Raw genomic sequence first — 12,592 nt, forward strand, 5'->3', positions numbered from 1 at the left:
CCCGACACGCCACGCGCCGGTTGGGCGAATGGGACTTCCGGAAGGTGCCGGAAGTCGCTTCCGCCTGGCGAGAGGCGGGGTTCTCCCTGCAGCCGAGGAGCCCAGAGTCCCTCCGCCCCGCGGACCGGAGCGGGGAGGGCCGGGGTCGGGACGCGGGGGCTGCAGGCCCGAGCCGAGTGTGTCCCGAGGCCGCCGCTCCCCGGCCGGGAGGTGGCCATTCAGCCCCCGAGCGCCGCTGAAGAGCGAGGGCGCCTCCGGGGCCCAGGCCTGAAGGGGGAGCCCCCCGGTGCCTGCTCTGGGCTGCAGCCGGCGTCCCGAGGGCGGAGGGCGACCCTCCTCTCACACCCCGCGGCCATGGCTTTCCCCCATCGTCCGGACGCCCCAGAGCTGCCCGACTTCTCCATGCTCAAGAGGCTGGCCCGAGACCAGCTCATCTACCTGCTGGAGCAGGTCAGTGCCCGCCAGGCCGGGGCCTCTGCTGCACCCGCTGGGCTCATGATTCCTTCTCCTTTGCAGAGTCCCCTTGAGCTTCTTCTTGGCCTTTGGTATAATTATCCTTGGAGCTTCCGTGGCAGATCCAAAATGAAGCACGCGGGGTGTGGTGGGGTGTGGACGGGGGACAGAGGGCAGTCACAGCCAGCTGCCTGGGACCTGGCCAGAGAGTTCGTGGAAATCCCTTTCTCCTGTACTGGCAAGGGCGACACCACCCGAGCCAGGCACCGCGGGGACGGGAAGGTGGTTGAGACTTCGTTGTCATTAGGGAGCTCACACTCCAATAGGAGCCATAACACGGGGTGAATGAGTGATAGCCAGGGTGCCCGAAGCGTTCAGAATAAGCAGTCACTTCTAGCCCGAGCCATCTGGGAATTTCAAGGAGCTGGAACGTGAAGAATAGTCATGTTTTTCTTGGAGATGGAAGGCCATGGTTCCTGGCAGGTGGCTGGGTAAGAGGAGGAAAGTGGAGGGCCCGGGAGAGGAGGGGGCATGCACAGGGAAGAGAGCGATCGGACGTTACACAATAGGCAGCCGCTGGTATTTTCCCCATCTGGGGCATGGAGCAATACTCGGTGATTCTAACAGCCATAGATACGGGTGTGGAGGCAGGTACATGGGCAACAGGTCGGCCCGTTCGGAGAGCATCGGTGAGACCGAGGTAACAACGGCCTGCACAAAACTAACGACACTGGGAATGGAGGGAAATGATGGAATTTTAAGTCCTGGTGAAAGAAGATTCAGGGACGTATTGACCGGTTGTAAAGGTTGAAGGGGAAGCAAAGCTGAGTTTGAGGGGTTTTTTTAAAACTTGGGTTAATAGTAAAATAATGTTGCTACTACCCTTGTAAACGTAATCGTTACATACGTAGTTACTTGTTTAATGCCGACGTTCCCCACTGCATTGGAAGGCCCTGGAGGACAGGGAACGCGTCCGTTTTGTTTAACACTCTATATACCCCATGAGTACCTAGCTTAGAGTCAGGCACATAGAATGTTGCTGCGTGAATATTGAATGGAAATAGGAAAAAAAAAGAAAAGAATTAGAAGTACAGGTTCGGTGGGGAAAGTTGGTTAGTTTGGGTTAGGATAGGGTGAAGTGAAGATTCGCGGGTAGGAAACACTGCTTGTAACGTCCAGCAGATGGAGACGTAGAGCTGCAGCTGGATGAATGTGGAGACTTGGGAGAAACTCAGGGGATTTGGGACCGTATTTTATTTCTCTTTTCCGTGCCCTGATTCACACATAAAAGACACCCAGCAAATGTCAGGAGTTGAAGAGATGCTAGTTAAGGCCACTAGCTCAGGTGAGAGCCACATGGAAGAGAGTAAATGAGACCGAGGAGAAAAGCTTGTAAATGCTGTGTAGGTGGGGGGACGAGTTGCCACCCCGGGGTTGCTGGAGGCAGAGTGGAGGAGGCCGTGGAGAAGAGGGACAGTGGTGCAGAACAAGGCTGCAGGCTAGCAGGAGGGCTGAGTGACAAGGAGTTAACCTTAGAAAGATGGTGACATAGTTTTCTGCTGGTACAGAAAATGAGAAGACGAGTGACTATATAGAGAAATGTCAGCTGTTTATATGTTATCATCAGTGAATGAGGTGCTGGGGTAGATGATGTCTGGCACCCTTCCAGCTCAGAGACTGTGCTTCTGTTAAACGAATGGCTGTCCCCTGCTGGCGTGGCTCACTGGTTGAGGTCATGGTTTGATTCTTGATCAGGGCACATGCCCGTGTTGCGGGCCCAATCCCCAGTAGTGGGTGTGCAGGAGGCAGCCAATCAGTGACTCTCATCATTGATATTTCTCTCTCTCCCCCCCTTCCTCTCTCTGAAACCAATAAAAACATTAAAAACAAAAAAAAAAACCCACAAAGGTATGGCTGCATGAGCTCTTAGCCAAGGGAGCTCATGACGTGTGAGTGACCCAGGATACTATGTCTTCTTCAGCTTCCAGGAAAGAAGGACTTGTTCATTGAGGCAGATCTCATGAGCCCTTTGGATCGAATTGCCAGTGTCTCCATCCTAAAGGTACCTGCCCTTTCTTCCAGGTCGCCTCAGGCCACTCTTTCCTCGTTAAGTTTTTCTTTTGTTGAACAGTACAAATTATTAAGGAGTGACTACCCTTACAGGGTAGCTGGACGGGGTGCAAAAAGGGGGATCAGTGCTGTTGTCTGTATTGTTTTTTGAATTATTTTATTTTTGTTTTTTCTGCTCACAGTTTGAGTAAGGTTCAGTGAATGGTTGTCAGGGAGGCATTTCGGTTCCCAGAATTAGCATAAATAGGAGCCCTAGTCCCCCGTTTTTGCATCACGTTTTGGGTTTTCAAACCCTCTATGCGCCATGTCTTGTTGGCTTCTCTCTGCAGCAACACGAAGTAGACAAGCTGTACAAGGTGGAAACCAAGCCGGCCCTGAGCTCCAGCGAACAGTGAGTGTCTGAGGGAGTCAGACTTGGCTCCACACCGGGGATGTACCGCACTTTGCCCCTGATGTGTTCGTGGCTGAGATCCTGCACCGTGGTGTCTGTGATACGGTTCCCCTCCCTGCCACTGATGTTTCTCTCTCTCCCTCTCTCCCTCTCCCTCTTTCTCACTCTCCCTTCCTCTCTCTGAAATCAATAAAAACATATTTAGGAAAAAAAAGAGCTGGCCTTGTTTTGGTTTCTTCACATGGAGCCATCACCAGCCTCCTGACTTTCCTGCACTGAGTTTCCTTTTCCCTTCTCCCCCATAGATTGTGTTTCTTGGTCAGACCGCGCATCAGGAACATGCGATACATCGCCAGTGAGTATGTCACGGCGCAGCGAGCGCGTAGCCAAGATCTGGGGAGGGGTGGGGGAGATCTCAGGGCCTCGGCCATAAGGACCCTTTGTAAGAACAGAAGTGTTGGAGTGGCCAGGCCACGGGTGGAGGGTATCTGCTTCCTTGTTCCTCCTCTCTGCAGGTCTTGTCAATGCTGACAAGCTGGCCGGCCGAACGCGAAGATACAAAGTGATCTTCAGCCCCCAGAAGGTGAGTTTGGATCCCGGCGGGGGAGTTGGATAAGGTAGGAGACAGGATTCAGGACCGGGAAAGGGCAAGGGGCCAACAGCTCCGTCTCCCTCAAAGTGCATTGCGTGTGACAACGAACACCTGCCGCTGTCTCATTAACGGGGACCTGACTGTTGAGCAGAGGCGCTGTCATAAACTGTCCCCAATCCAGATTGTGGGGCTGTCCAAGGGGCCTCTCCATAGCCCTTCCGTGACAGCCCAGTTACCTCCTCCTTTGAAAGCTCTTCTGGTTTCTTGGGAGAAAAAAAGCAACAGGGCCCAGCCGGCGTGGCTCAGTGGTTGAGTGTCAACCTATGAACCAGGAGGTGACGTTTCGGTTCCTGGTCAGGGCACAGGCCCTGGGTGCAGGCTCCTCAATCCCCAGCAGGGGGCGAGCAGGAGGCAGCTGATCAGTGACTCTCATCATTGATGTTTCTCTCTCCCTCTCGCTTCTTCTCTCTGAAATCATAAAGACATATTTTAAAAAAGAAAAAAGCAACAGGGAGACACAGTGTTAGGCCATGTGACTCTAGTGCCCTTTCTAGATCTAAGCATTCGGGTTCCCTTACCAGGTTCAGTAGATGTTGTCTTCATCGGTGACCATGGAGGACCTCCAAGGACGCAAAGAACAGAGGAGCCGTGCTTCCTAATCAGCTCCCTTTTCTTTTTCAGTTTTACGCCTGTGAGATGGTGTTGGAGGAAGAGGGGATCTATGGAGGTGAGAGGAGTGTGAGCGGAGAGGGGCAGTGTAGGCAGAAGGAACAGTGTCATTTCCCCCGCCCAGTCCCCCTCCCTCCCCTTCCGGTCTCATCCCTGTTTATTGGCCCATCGAGAAGAGAGGTGCCTGCGAATGGGAACTAGGGGGGCAGTGGGACAGGATGCAAGGGCTTATCAGTGGAAATCAGCTGCTCTGTTGTTACCATCCAAGACTCCCACGAGGAAAAATTGTGCCTTCCCTCCCCTGTGCCCTCCTCACTCCGTTCCCCACGCAACACTGGCCTGATCACAGCACTCCCTGCCCAACATCCTGCAGTAGCTCAGGAGAAAGCCCAGGGTCCTCACCACGGCATCGGCCTCCATGCCGTCTGCCACCTTGCCCCTTCCCGTCCCCTTTCCCTTGTCACGTGCTGCTCCTTTCTTCTGACTCGCTGCCCTCCAGCCATGGGGATTTTGCCCATGCTCTTCCTGTTGCCCAGAATATTCCCCACCCTATGCTTTTTACCTTCTCACATCTCACGTAAGAGTCTGAGCCTAAAAGTCACTTCTTTAGTGAAGTCGGTTCTGCCACCCCTGTTGGAGGTTAGACCCTGAAATGTTTGTGCTCATGGGTTGCTGGTTTACTTCTTTGTAATTAAATCTGTCTGGTGCGTGTCTCTCCCACTAGACTGTAAGGGTCTCCCCAGGAGCTGGGGCCCATTCATTCTCTTCCCCACCGTTTCCCCTGTGCCCGCACGTGTGCGTCTTTCAGCTCCTATTTGTAAAATTGTGAATGAATGTTTCCTGGGGACTCTAATGAAAACACAGCCCTTGTCACACCCTGTTACAGGCTGTCGTGTAGTCTCCTACCAGACTCTGAGCTCCTCGGGGCGCAGGCTGTGTCTTACTCGTCTTTGAGCGTCGCGCTCAGTGCGACGCAGGCATTGGAGGCACTCAGATGTCCTGCATGCCTGGTGGGTGTTCCCCTCAATAGGGAGCCACACACCTTCTGCGGGGAGGCTTATGTCTCTGTCCCCACAGATGTGAGCTGTGACGAGTGGGCCTTCTCCTTGCTGCCTCTCGATGTGGACCTGCTGAGCATGGAACTACCAGAGTTCTTCAGGGACTACTTCCTGGTAAAGGCGGGGCCCTTGGGTCTCAGCGTTGACGGGTGGGGACCAGCAGGGGTCCAGTGGGCTGGCACTGTTGATGTACCTTCATCCGACTCCCACAGCTTACTGTGCATGGCAGTGATTGGGAGATTGCATGCCACTGATTGGTGTCCACTGGGTTTCCTTGGGGGCCAAAGTGAACTCTGAAGCATTCCCCACACCCTGCCTTCCTGCCCCAGGGCTCTAGGGCTGGCCACTGTCCAGATGGGTCTGTCTGGGTGACTCCCATCTTTGTGGCCCCTGTCTCCCATGCAGGAAGGGGACCAGCGTTGGATCAACACTGTGGCACAGGCCCTGCACCTTCTTAGCACTCTCTACGGGCCCTTTCCCAACTGCTATGGAATCGGCAGGTGTGCCAAGGTGAGCGCGGCTGAGCCTGCTTCTCCCGTTTTCTCCCCACCACCCACTGGCCGGGGCATCTGTGACCAGAGCTATATTCTCTCCTTTGCTTTCCTTGGTGCAGAATAGTTCCTCAGAGAGGGGAACTGGTGTGGTTAAGAGAAGGGCAAGAGCCAGGGCCTCTGGGCAGCTTCCCTGAATCTCTGTTTTTGGGATGGGGGTGGGCAGGACGGGCAGGGAGGGATAGGAGCAGATGGGACCAGAGTCGGTAATGTTAATAATTAGCTCCCCTCTTGGGATCGAGGAGGGACTTAGACACAAGATTAAGGATGTCTTATATTTCTTACCACTGCATATAAACCTATAAATATTTCAAAACAAAAAAGTTTAATTAAAGTAAAACAAAACTAAAAGTTGGGAGGAAAAAAGAATGTCTTTTTTTTTTTTACTTATTTTTCGTGTTGAAAGTATTACAGAAGTCCCCTTTTATTCCCTGATTGACCCCCCCTCCCCCAGGCCTTCCCCGCACCACTGTCCATGTAAAAGAGAGTGTCTTGGTCCCTGGCAGATGGCCCATGAACTGTGGAGGACACTGGAGGAGGAGGAGGAGTGTGAAACCAAAGGCCGGAAGCCGGAAATTGGACACGTCTTTCTTCTGGACCGAGGTACCTGATGCGCAGTACTGCTCTGTCTCCAGACCCTCACGCAGGGCTGGGAGTGCAGCGCTGACCGGGCCTGGGAGAGGCCTCTGAGCCAGATACTGAGCAAACTGGGCCGCAGGCTGCATCAGGGCTCACGGTCCTGGATCTTGGTTTCAGACGTGGACTTCGTGACAGCCCTGTGCTCCCAGGTGGTTTACGAGGGCCTGGTGGACGACACCTTCCGCATCAAGTGTGGTGAGTGGCATCCTGGCACGATGGAGGTGGTCCCGAGCCACTGGGCCTCCTGCATGGCACGGGGCTGGTGGGAAAGACCCAGACTCTGAGCAAACTGCCGGCTTCTGATAGTGTGGAGGCCCTTTTATTGGTGGTTCTGGGGAGGGTAGGAGAGGGAAGGCCTCATGGGGGACCCTCATCGCTGTCCCCTTGCTCTCAAAGGGAGTGTGGACTTTGGCCCGGAAGTCACATCCTCTGACAGGAGCCTGAAGGTGCTGCTCAACGCCGAGGACAAGGTGAGGGGTGGGTGTTAGTGGTGGATGCCCCCTGGGGCTCTGCTCCCTGAGACAGTGGGCCCTCATCCTGGGAGGGGAGGCTGAGACCACAGGACAGAGGGATCCCTGCCAATGACACGCGCACCCTAGGGCACGTAGCAGGTATTTGACATAGACTTTCTGCTGCCAGCTCAGCTTTTGTCTTACTTTTGCTGCAATAGCTGGGCACCCCTCCTGTGCAATCTCGACAGGAACCAGGTAGGAAGGACCAGGTGTGGTCTGTACAGGAAGTCTCCCATCTTGTTCCCCCCACAGGTCTTTCATGAGATTCGTAATGAGCACTTCTCCAATGTCTTTGGCTTCCTGAGCCAGAAGGCCCGGAACTTGCAGGCCCAGTATGACGTGAGGCTCCAGGCGTGGGTCCTTAGTTCCACTTCCTCAGTGGCTTCTCAAGGCTGCTGCCCCTTGGCTACCCCTCAGACACCACAATGGGTTCCCTGACTTTTCTGCTGGATCAGTGGGAACAGAGGGAGGGCTGTGGTTTCTCACACCTGAGGGCAGGCAGAGGTGACCTTGGGGCCTTCCCTCCCCCAGCGTCGGAGAGGCATGGACATCAAGCAGATGAAGAACTTCGTGTCCCAGGAGCTGAAAGGACTGAAGCAGGAGCACCGTCTGCTGAGTCTGCGTAGGTTTCCGCAGGGGGCCGGGCGGTGAGGGGAGTGTGACGGGGACACCTGCCTCCAGAAGAGATCCCTGGTCATGTTGCAAATGGTGGTCTCGTTTGGTCTGAAGTGAGAAGAGACACTTCTGCATTTTGCCTTGAAGTCTTCTGGACAGTAAAGAGCTTTTCATCCTTTGCAGATATAGGGGCCTGTGAGTCCATCATGAGGAAGAAAACCAAGCAGGACTTCCAGGAGCTCATCAAGACCGAGCACGGTGACTGCCCGCCGCACCAGGCCCCCAGCCCCGTCCTGCCCTGGAGAGAGGCCCCCTAGCTCTTTCCAGCACACACTGGCTGGGCAGAACACTGGGTCCTGTTAGAAGTCTGGGGGTCCCTTAACCCAGGACAGAGGAGGAGAGGGGAGATAGACGCCTGTTAGCCTGGATGGCAGGCAGCAGCTGCATCGCTCCCCGTAACAGGCTGTCCTCTGGTTGCTCACAGCGCTGCTCGAGGGCTTCAGCATCCGGGACAGCACCAGCTACATCGAGGAGCACATCGACCGGCAGGTGGGTGGTGCATGGGAGGGTGGGAACGGGGGTCAGCCTCCCCCGCAGAGGACACGAGAGGAACCTGTTTTATGAGCCTTGACCTTCCCTTGGCTCTTTCTTCCTGTGCAGGTGTCACCCATAGAGAGCCTTCGCCTCATGTGCCTTTTGTCCATCACTGAGAATGGTGAGCCCCGGGGACCAAAGGTGCCAGGTCGAAAGCCGTGCCCTAGGGATAGAAATGTCATCTTGAAGACAGAAATAAATACCCTAGCAGTCAGGACGTTGCCCTGTAATTTTGTGTTCCTTCCTCTGTAAAATTAAATCAGTTTTCCTTTCGAGTGAAACATCCCCAGGTCACAGGGTACATTAGCGTCCCCACACTAAGTGGGACCACATCCAGGCCCCCGCGGACAAGGGCTGTCACATCTCAGGGCCACAGAGGTGTAGAGCAGAGTGTCACCTGTCTCTTTGCTGCAGCTGTCCCCTTACCTGCAATAAGGTTTCATAATAAAGATGCTGTCCAAGGAGAAGGGACAGCAAGCCGCAGCTTGTTTTTCCGGTTGTGGGCTTCCAGCCAGCAAATAGTGTTTAAGGTTGCTCTCTACCCAGAGAAGGGGTGTGCTTGTTCCGAGTCCCCTTTATTGTGTTTGGAAGCCCATTTCTTTTTACCCCAGAGGAGAGACACATCTAAGACCCTTCCTGTTCCTCAGCAGCCGTAGGAGGTCCCCAGGGGAACAAGCCCCTCGCCAGGAAAAGATGCCTGGAAGTCCCGCCTCCTCCTGCTGCCTCCCACCCCATCTCCCCACGATCAGCATTTGTTTCTGTGCTCTTCTAGCCCCTGTGGTTCAGGGCTCTTCCTTGCCTCTCCGACCCAGGCTTTATCTTTCCATGAGCAAGCTTAGATCAAGAGTCTGTGTAGAATCAACTGTGTAGGGTACACGGTTAACGTGATTTACTGAGTCCTTCCTCCTGGTTCAGGTTTTCTTGGGGGGAAGAGGGTAGTTGGTTGGTTGATGGGTTTGGTCTTAGACTTCAGTACACCTCAGCTGGCTCACGAACCTGTCTTATGTTCCTTATTCTCAGGTTTGATCCCCAAGGATTACCGATCCCTGAAAACACAGTATCTACAGGTAAGGCCAGAATGTCTTTTTTGTGTGTGTCTTCCTCTCGGTTTGGTGTTTGGTTATTTCTGATAAGAAATGTTTCACACAAACAACCATGAGCTCCTTAAGGCATAGACTGTGTCATCCTCCCTTCCTTCCCCTCCACGTCATCAAACAGTGCTAGACCCTGGTGGACGCTCAGTAAAGACCCAACTGCATTTTCTTCAGAGCTATGGCCCTGAGCACCTGCTGACCTTCTCCAATCTGCGGCGAGCAGGGCTTCTAACGGAGCAGGCCCCTGGGGACACCCTCACCGCTGTGGAGAGCAAAGTGAGCAAGCTGGTGACAGACAAGGCTGCAGGTGAACATGGAGCACAAGTGACCCTTCCCCCCTCCTCTTCCCTCCACCGGCAGCACCCAGGGAGGAAGAGGGGTGGGGGTGGGGGGATGGTGGATCAGTTCCGGGGAACCGTGGATGACCGGCTCAGAGCCGTGATGGTCCTGCTACATGGGAAGGGCGGGCCTCTCGTTTCTGGGATGGCGGCGTCTGCGGCGGTTTCATGAGTCCGTAGACCTTAGATAAGACCAAGCATGGATTTCTTCCCAGGAAAGATCACTGATGCCTTCAGCTCTCTGGCAAAGAGGAGCAATTTCCGTGCCATCAGCAAGAAGCTGAATTTGGTATGTGGGGCAGACAGACGGGAGGCCACGGGGTCAGTCCTTGTAGTCGTTTGAATCCACAAAAAACTCGTTTGGTTTTTATCAGGACCCTGTCTTTGGCAGCGTGATAGCATGAGCTTCGTGTGCTAACGAGACACACATTCGGTCAGGACACGTGTAACAAGCACCCGACAGGGCCAAGAAGGGGCTAAGTGCTGCTTCAGTGACAGATGCCTCCCATGTCACTGACATGTCCCATGTCAGCAAAGGGGACCCTCCCCTCCAGCCCTTCTCAGGGGGCATGGGAGCCGAGTCAGGAGGACCTCGGGCAGGGAACAGCGGCTGGAATCTTGAACGGATTCTCTTTTCAGGCCGCGGCTGCCTCTCCCTTCAGTTGAAGGAGGAACCATTCTTAGGGACCTGCCCCTTTTCTCTGACCCTGTAGGTGACCGGAGAGCTGAGTGTCACCTGCCTCATGGAGCCCCTTTGCCCTCTAGATCCCGCGCGTGGACGGCGAGTACGATCTGAAGGTGCCGCGCGACATGGCGTACGTCTTCAGTGGCGCCTACGTGCCCCTCAGCTGCCGCGTCATTGAGCAGGTGAGAGCCAGCACCCCGCATTCCCGTCGGTGTCTCACTATCCTTTCTCCTGGTCCCCGGTAGGTCCCAGGTTTTGCCTGCCCTGGTGACTAGTAAGACACGTGATGGCTGGGCCACTCTGGCCTCCGTTTCCTAACCTCATCTCTGGGTAGACAAGAGACTAGTGCCCGTTGCTCCCCAGGTGCTGGAGCGGCGAAGCTGGCAGGGCCTGGACGAGGTGCTGCGACTGCTCAATTGCAGCGAGCTGGCATTCACAGGTGCGTGGCTGTGACAGGTGGGGCCAGGTGGCAGGAGGAGGGCTGGATACGTCCCTGGCCCTGGTGCTAGCTTGCCAGCTGAGAGCTGAGTCTTGCCTGCTCTCCACAGACGTGACCAAGGAAGACAAGGCTTCCAGCGAGTCCCTGCGCCTCATCTTGGTGGTGTTCCTGGGCGGCTGCACTTTCTCTGAGATCTCAGCCCTGCGGTTCCTGGGCAGAGAGAAAGGTGAGAAGGTTGCCAACAGGCTGCTGTGGGTACAGGGCTCAGGTACAAAGGGCAGCGCTCAGGAAGGTTTCTCTGCTGCCTTCTGGGTTTCCCTTGCTGTGGGCTAAAGAGCAGAGAGCCCAGTTCCATTGGGCAGGGCTGTCACTGTGCCCCGAGCATGGTGCTCTGATCCAGCCCTGGCTGCGGAATTGGGGGGGCTCTATGTAGCATGGCTAGTGCTGGGGGCCACCAGTCTGCTCATACTCACATACGCTGGTGCTTTGGGTCCTCAGGGTACAGGTTTATTTTCCTGACGACAGCAGTCACCAACAGTGCCCGCCTCATGGAGGCCATGGGCGAGGTGAAAGCCTGAAGCTGTCCCTGGACTCTTCCCCAAGGGACACAGGAGGTGGGCGTGCAGCTGCCAACACAGTGGCCCCTGGCCACCCTGCTCGTTGCTGGGGAGCACGGACCTCGTTTGGGATTTAGACCCATCACAGGAGAGAGTTCCCTTTCTGCCCCAGGGTGTTTTCCGTGTTTGTTTATAAAGTACAGCCCTTGCTGATAGATGTGAAGGAAGATTGGGTTTTTTTGCTTTTGCTAAATCTTGAGTATCGTTGTAAATAAAGCCTCGACTTTCAAATGGAATATGTTTAGTTCTGGACCAGTCCTTCCATCTTTGTCCACAAAGCACCTGGGGGGGTTTCACGTGGGATTTCATGTGCTCCATGGACTGGACTCTCGTGGCTCTGGGCCTGCTCCCGTTCTTCCTTGAAACTTGCCCTGTACTGGAGTTTCCTGAACCATAACATGAGGAGATGGGTTAGAAAGGTATCAGTAAGCACCTTTCCAATTTTAAAATTCTGTGACTCCTTACACTTTTATGCCCCACATTCACCTCTACCCATTGTTTCTACATGCTTCTGGTCCATCCTTTCCTCACCATCCCCATGGCAGGGCTACTTAGTGTTTTTGGCCCGGGTTTTAGCAAGACTGTCCCACTTGCTCTGCCTCCTATCTGTCCCCCAGTCCACAGTGCTGCCACTCATCCAGAAAAATCCAAACCGGTGCTGTTGGGTCATCAAAAATATTTCCCATAGAAGGAGGCTGCTGCGGTTATAGTGCATGTGCCAAGGAAAAGGCACACCTGCAGCGTCCAGCTAGAATTTTGATGGTGCTGTGTCAACTAGTGGCACTGCTGACCGGGCTGTTAGTCTGTAGAAAGACTACGTGGCGAAAAAAGATTCTATGGCCAAGTAAATAAGCAGTGATAGTGCATTGCATTTGCATTCTAGAACCACGCTGCCCAGTAGAAACACAGTAAGTCCCTATAAAAGGGTCCTGCACTTACACAGCGTTTTATTTTATTTACCTATTTTTAAAAAAAATCTCTTTATTGACTTCAGAGAAAGGAAGGGAGAGGGAGGGAGAGATAGAAACATCAATGATGAGAGAGTCATCCATCAGCTGCCTCCTGCACGCTCTGTGCTGGGGACTGAGCCCAAAACCCAAGCATGTGCCCTGACCCGGAATCCAACCCGGATCTCCTGGATCCTAGCTTGATGCCCAACTGCTGAGCCACACCGGCCAAGATACATTACACCGTGTTTTAGACCTTGAATATGTGCTCAGAGTGCCTGCCGTCCAACGAGTCTCTGACTTGGTTAGCTTTAGAGCTACAGCGGGA

At 54.4% G+C, this 12,592-nt stretch overlaps 1 protein-coding gene across 1 annotated transcript; it reads left to right on the forward strand.

Moving 5' to 3' along the window:
* Positions 1 to 37: 37 nt before the first annotated feature.
* Positions 38 to 11,553, forward strand: VPS33B (VPS33B late endosome and lysosome associated). The gene is made up of 23 exons (XM_081124665.1): positions 38 to 450; positions 2,435 to 2,515; positions 2,853 to 2,914; positions 3,220 to 3,269; positions 3,430 to 3,497; positions 4,188 to 4,233; positions 5,253 to 5,347; positions 5,639 to 5,743; positions 6,291 to 6,387; positions 6,541 to 6,618; positions 6,820 to 6,893; positions 7,188 to 7,274; positions 7,467 to 7,557; positions 7,734 to 7,808; positions 8,035 to 8,099; positions 8,211 to 8,265; positions 9,165 to 9,211; positions 9,413 to 9,545; positions 9,792 to 9,865; positions 10,342 to 10,443; positions 10,625 to 10,700; positions 10,810 to 10,926; positions 11,199 to 11,553. The coding sequence occupies exons 1-23, from the start codon at positions 355 to 357 to the stop codon at positions 11,276 to 11,278; spliced, it is 1,854 nt and encodes a 617-aa protein (XP_080980791.1). The 5' UTR covers positions 38 to 354; the 3' UTR covers positions 11,279 to 11,553.
* The last annotated feature ends 1,039 nt before the right edge of the window (positions 11,554 to 12,592 follow it).

This window comes from Miniopterus schreibersii (assembly GCF_964146895.1).
Source record: "Miniopterus schreibersii genome assembly, chromosome: 22".
Classification (NCBI taxonomy): domain Eukaryota; kingdom Metazoa; phylum Chordata; class Mammalia; order Chiroptera; family Miniopteridae; genus Miniopterus; species Miniopterus schreibersii.

What these genes read in the sequence shown, in the direction of transcription:
- VPS33B (XM_081124665.1), top strand. Translation starts at nt 355, where the DNA reads ATGGCTTTCCCCCATCGTCCGGACGCCCCAGAGCTGCCCGACTTCTCC. An exon ending in TCATCTACCTGCTGGAGCAG is followed by an intron (nt 451 to 2,434) that starts GTCAGTGCCCGC and finishes TGTCTTCTTCAG; the next exon opens with CTTCCAGGAAAGAAGGACTT. An exon ending in ACTTGCAGGCCCAGTATGAC is followed by an intron (nt 7,275 to 7,466) that starts GTGAGGCTCCAG and finishes TCCCTCCCCCAG; the next exon opens with CGTCGGAGAGGCATGGACAT.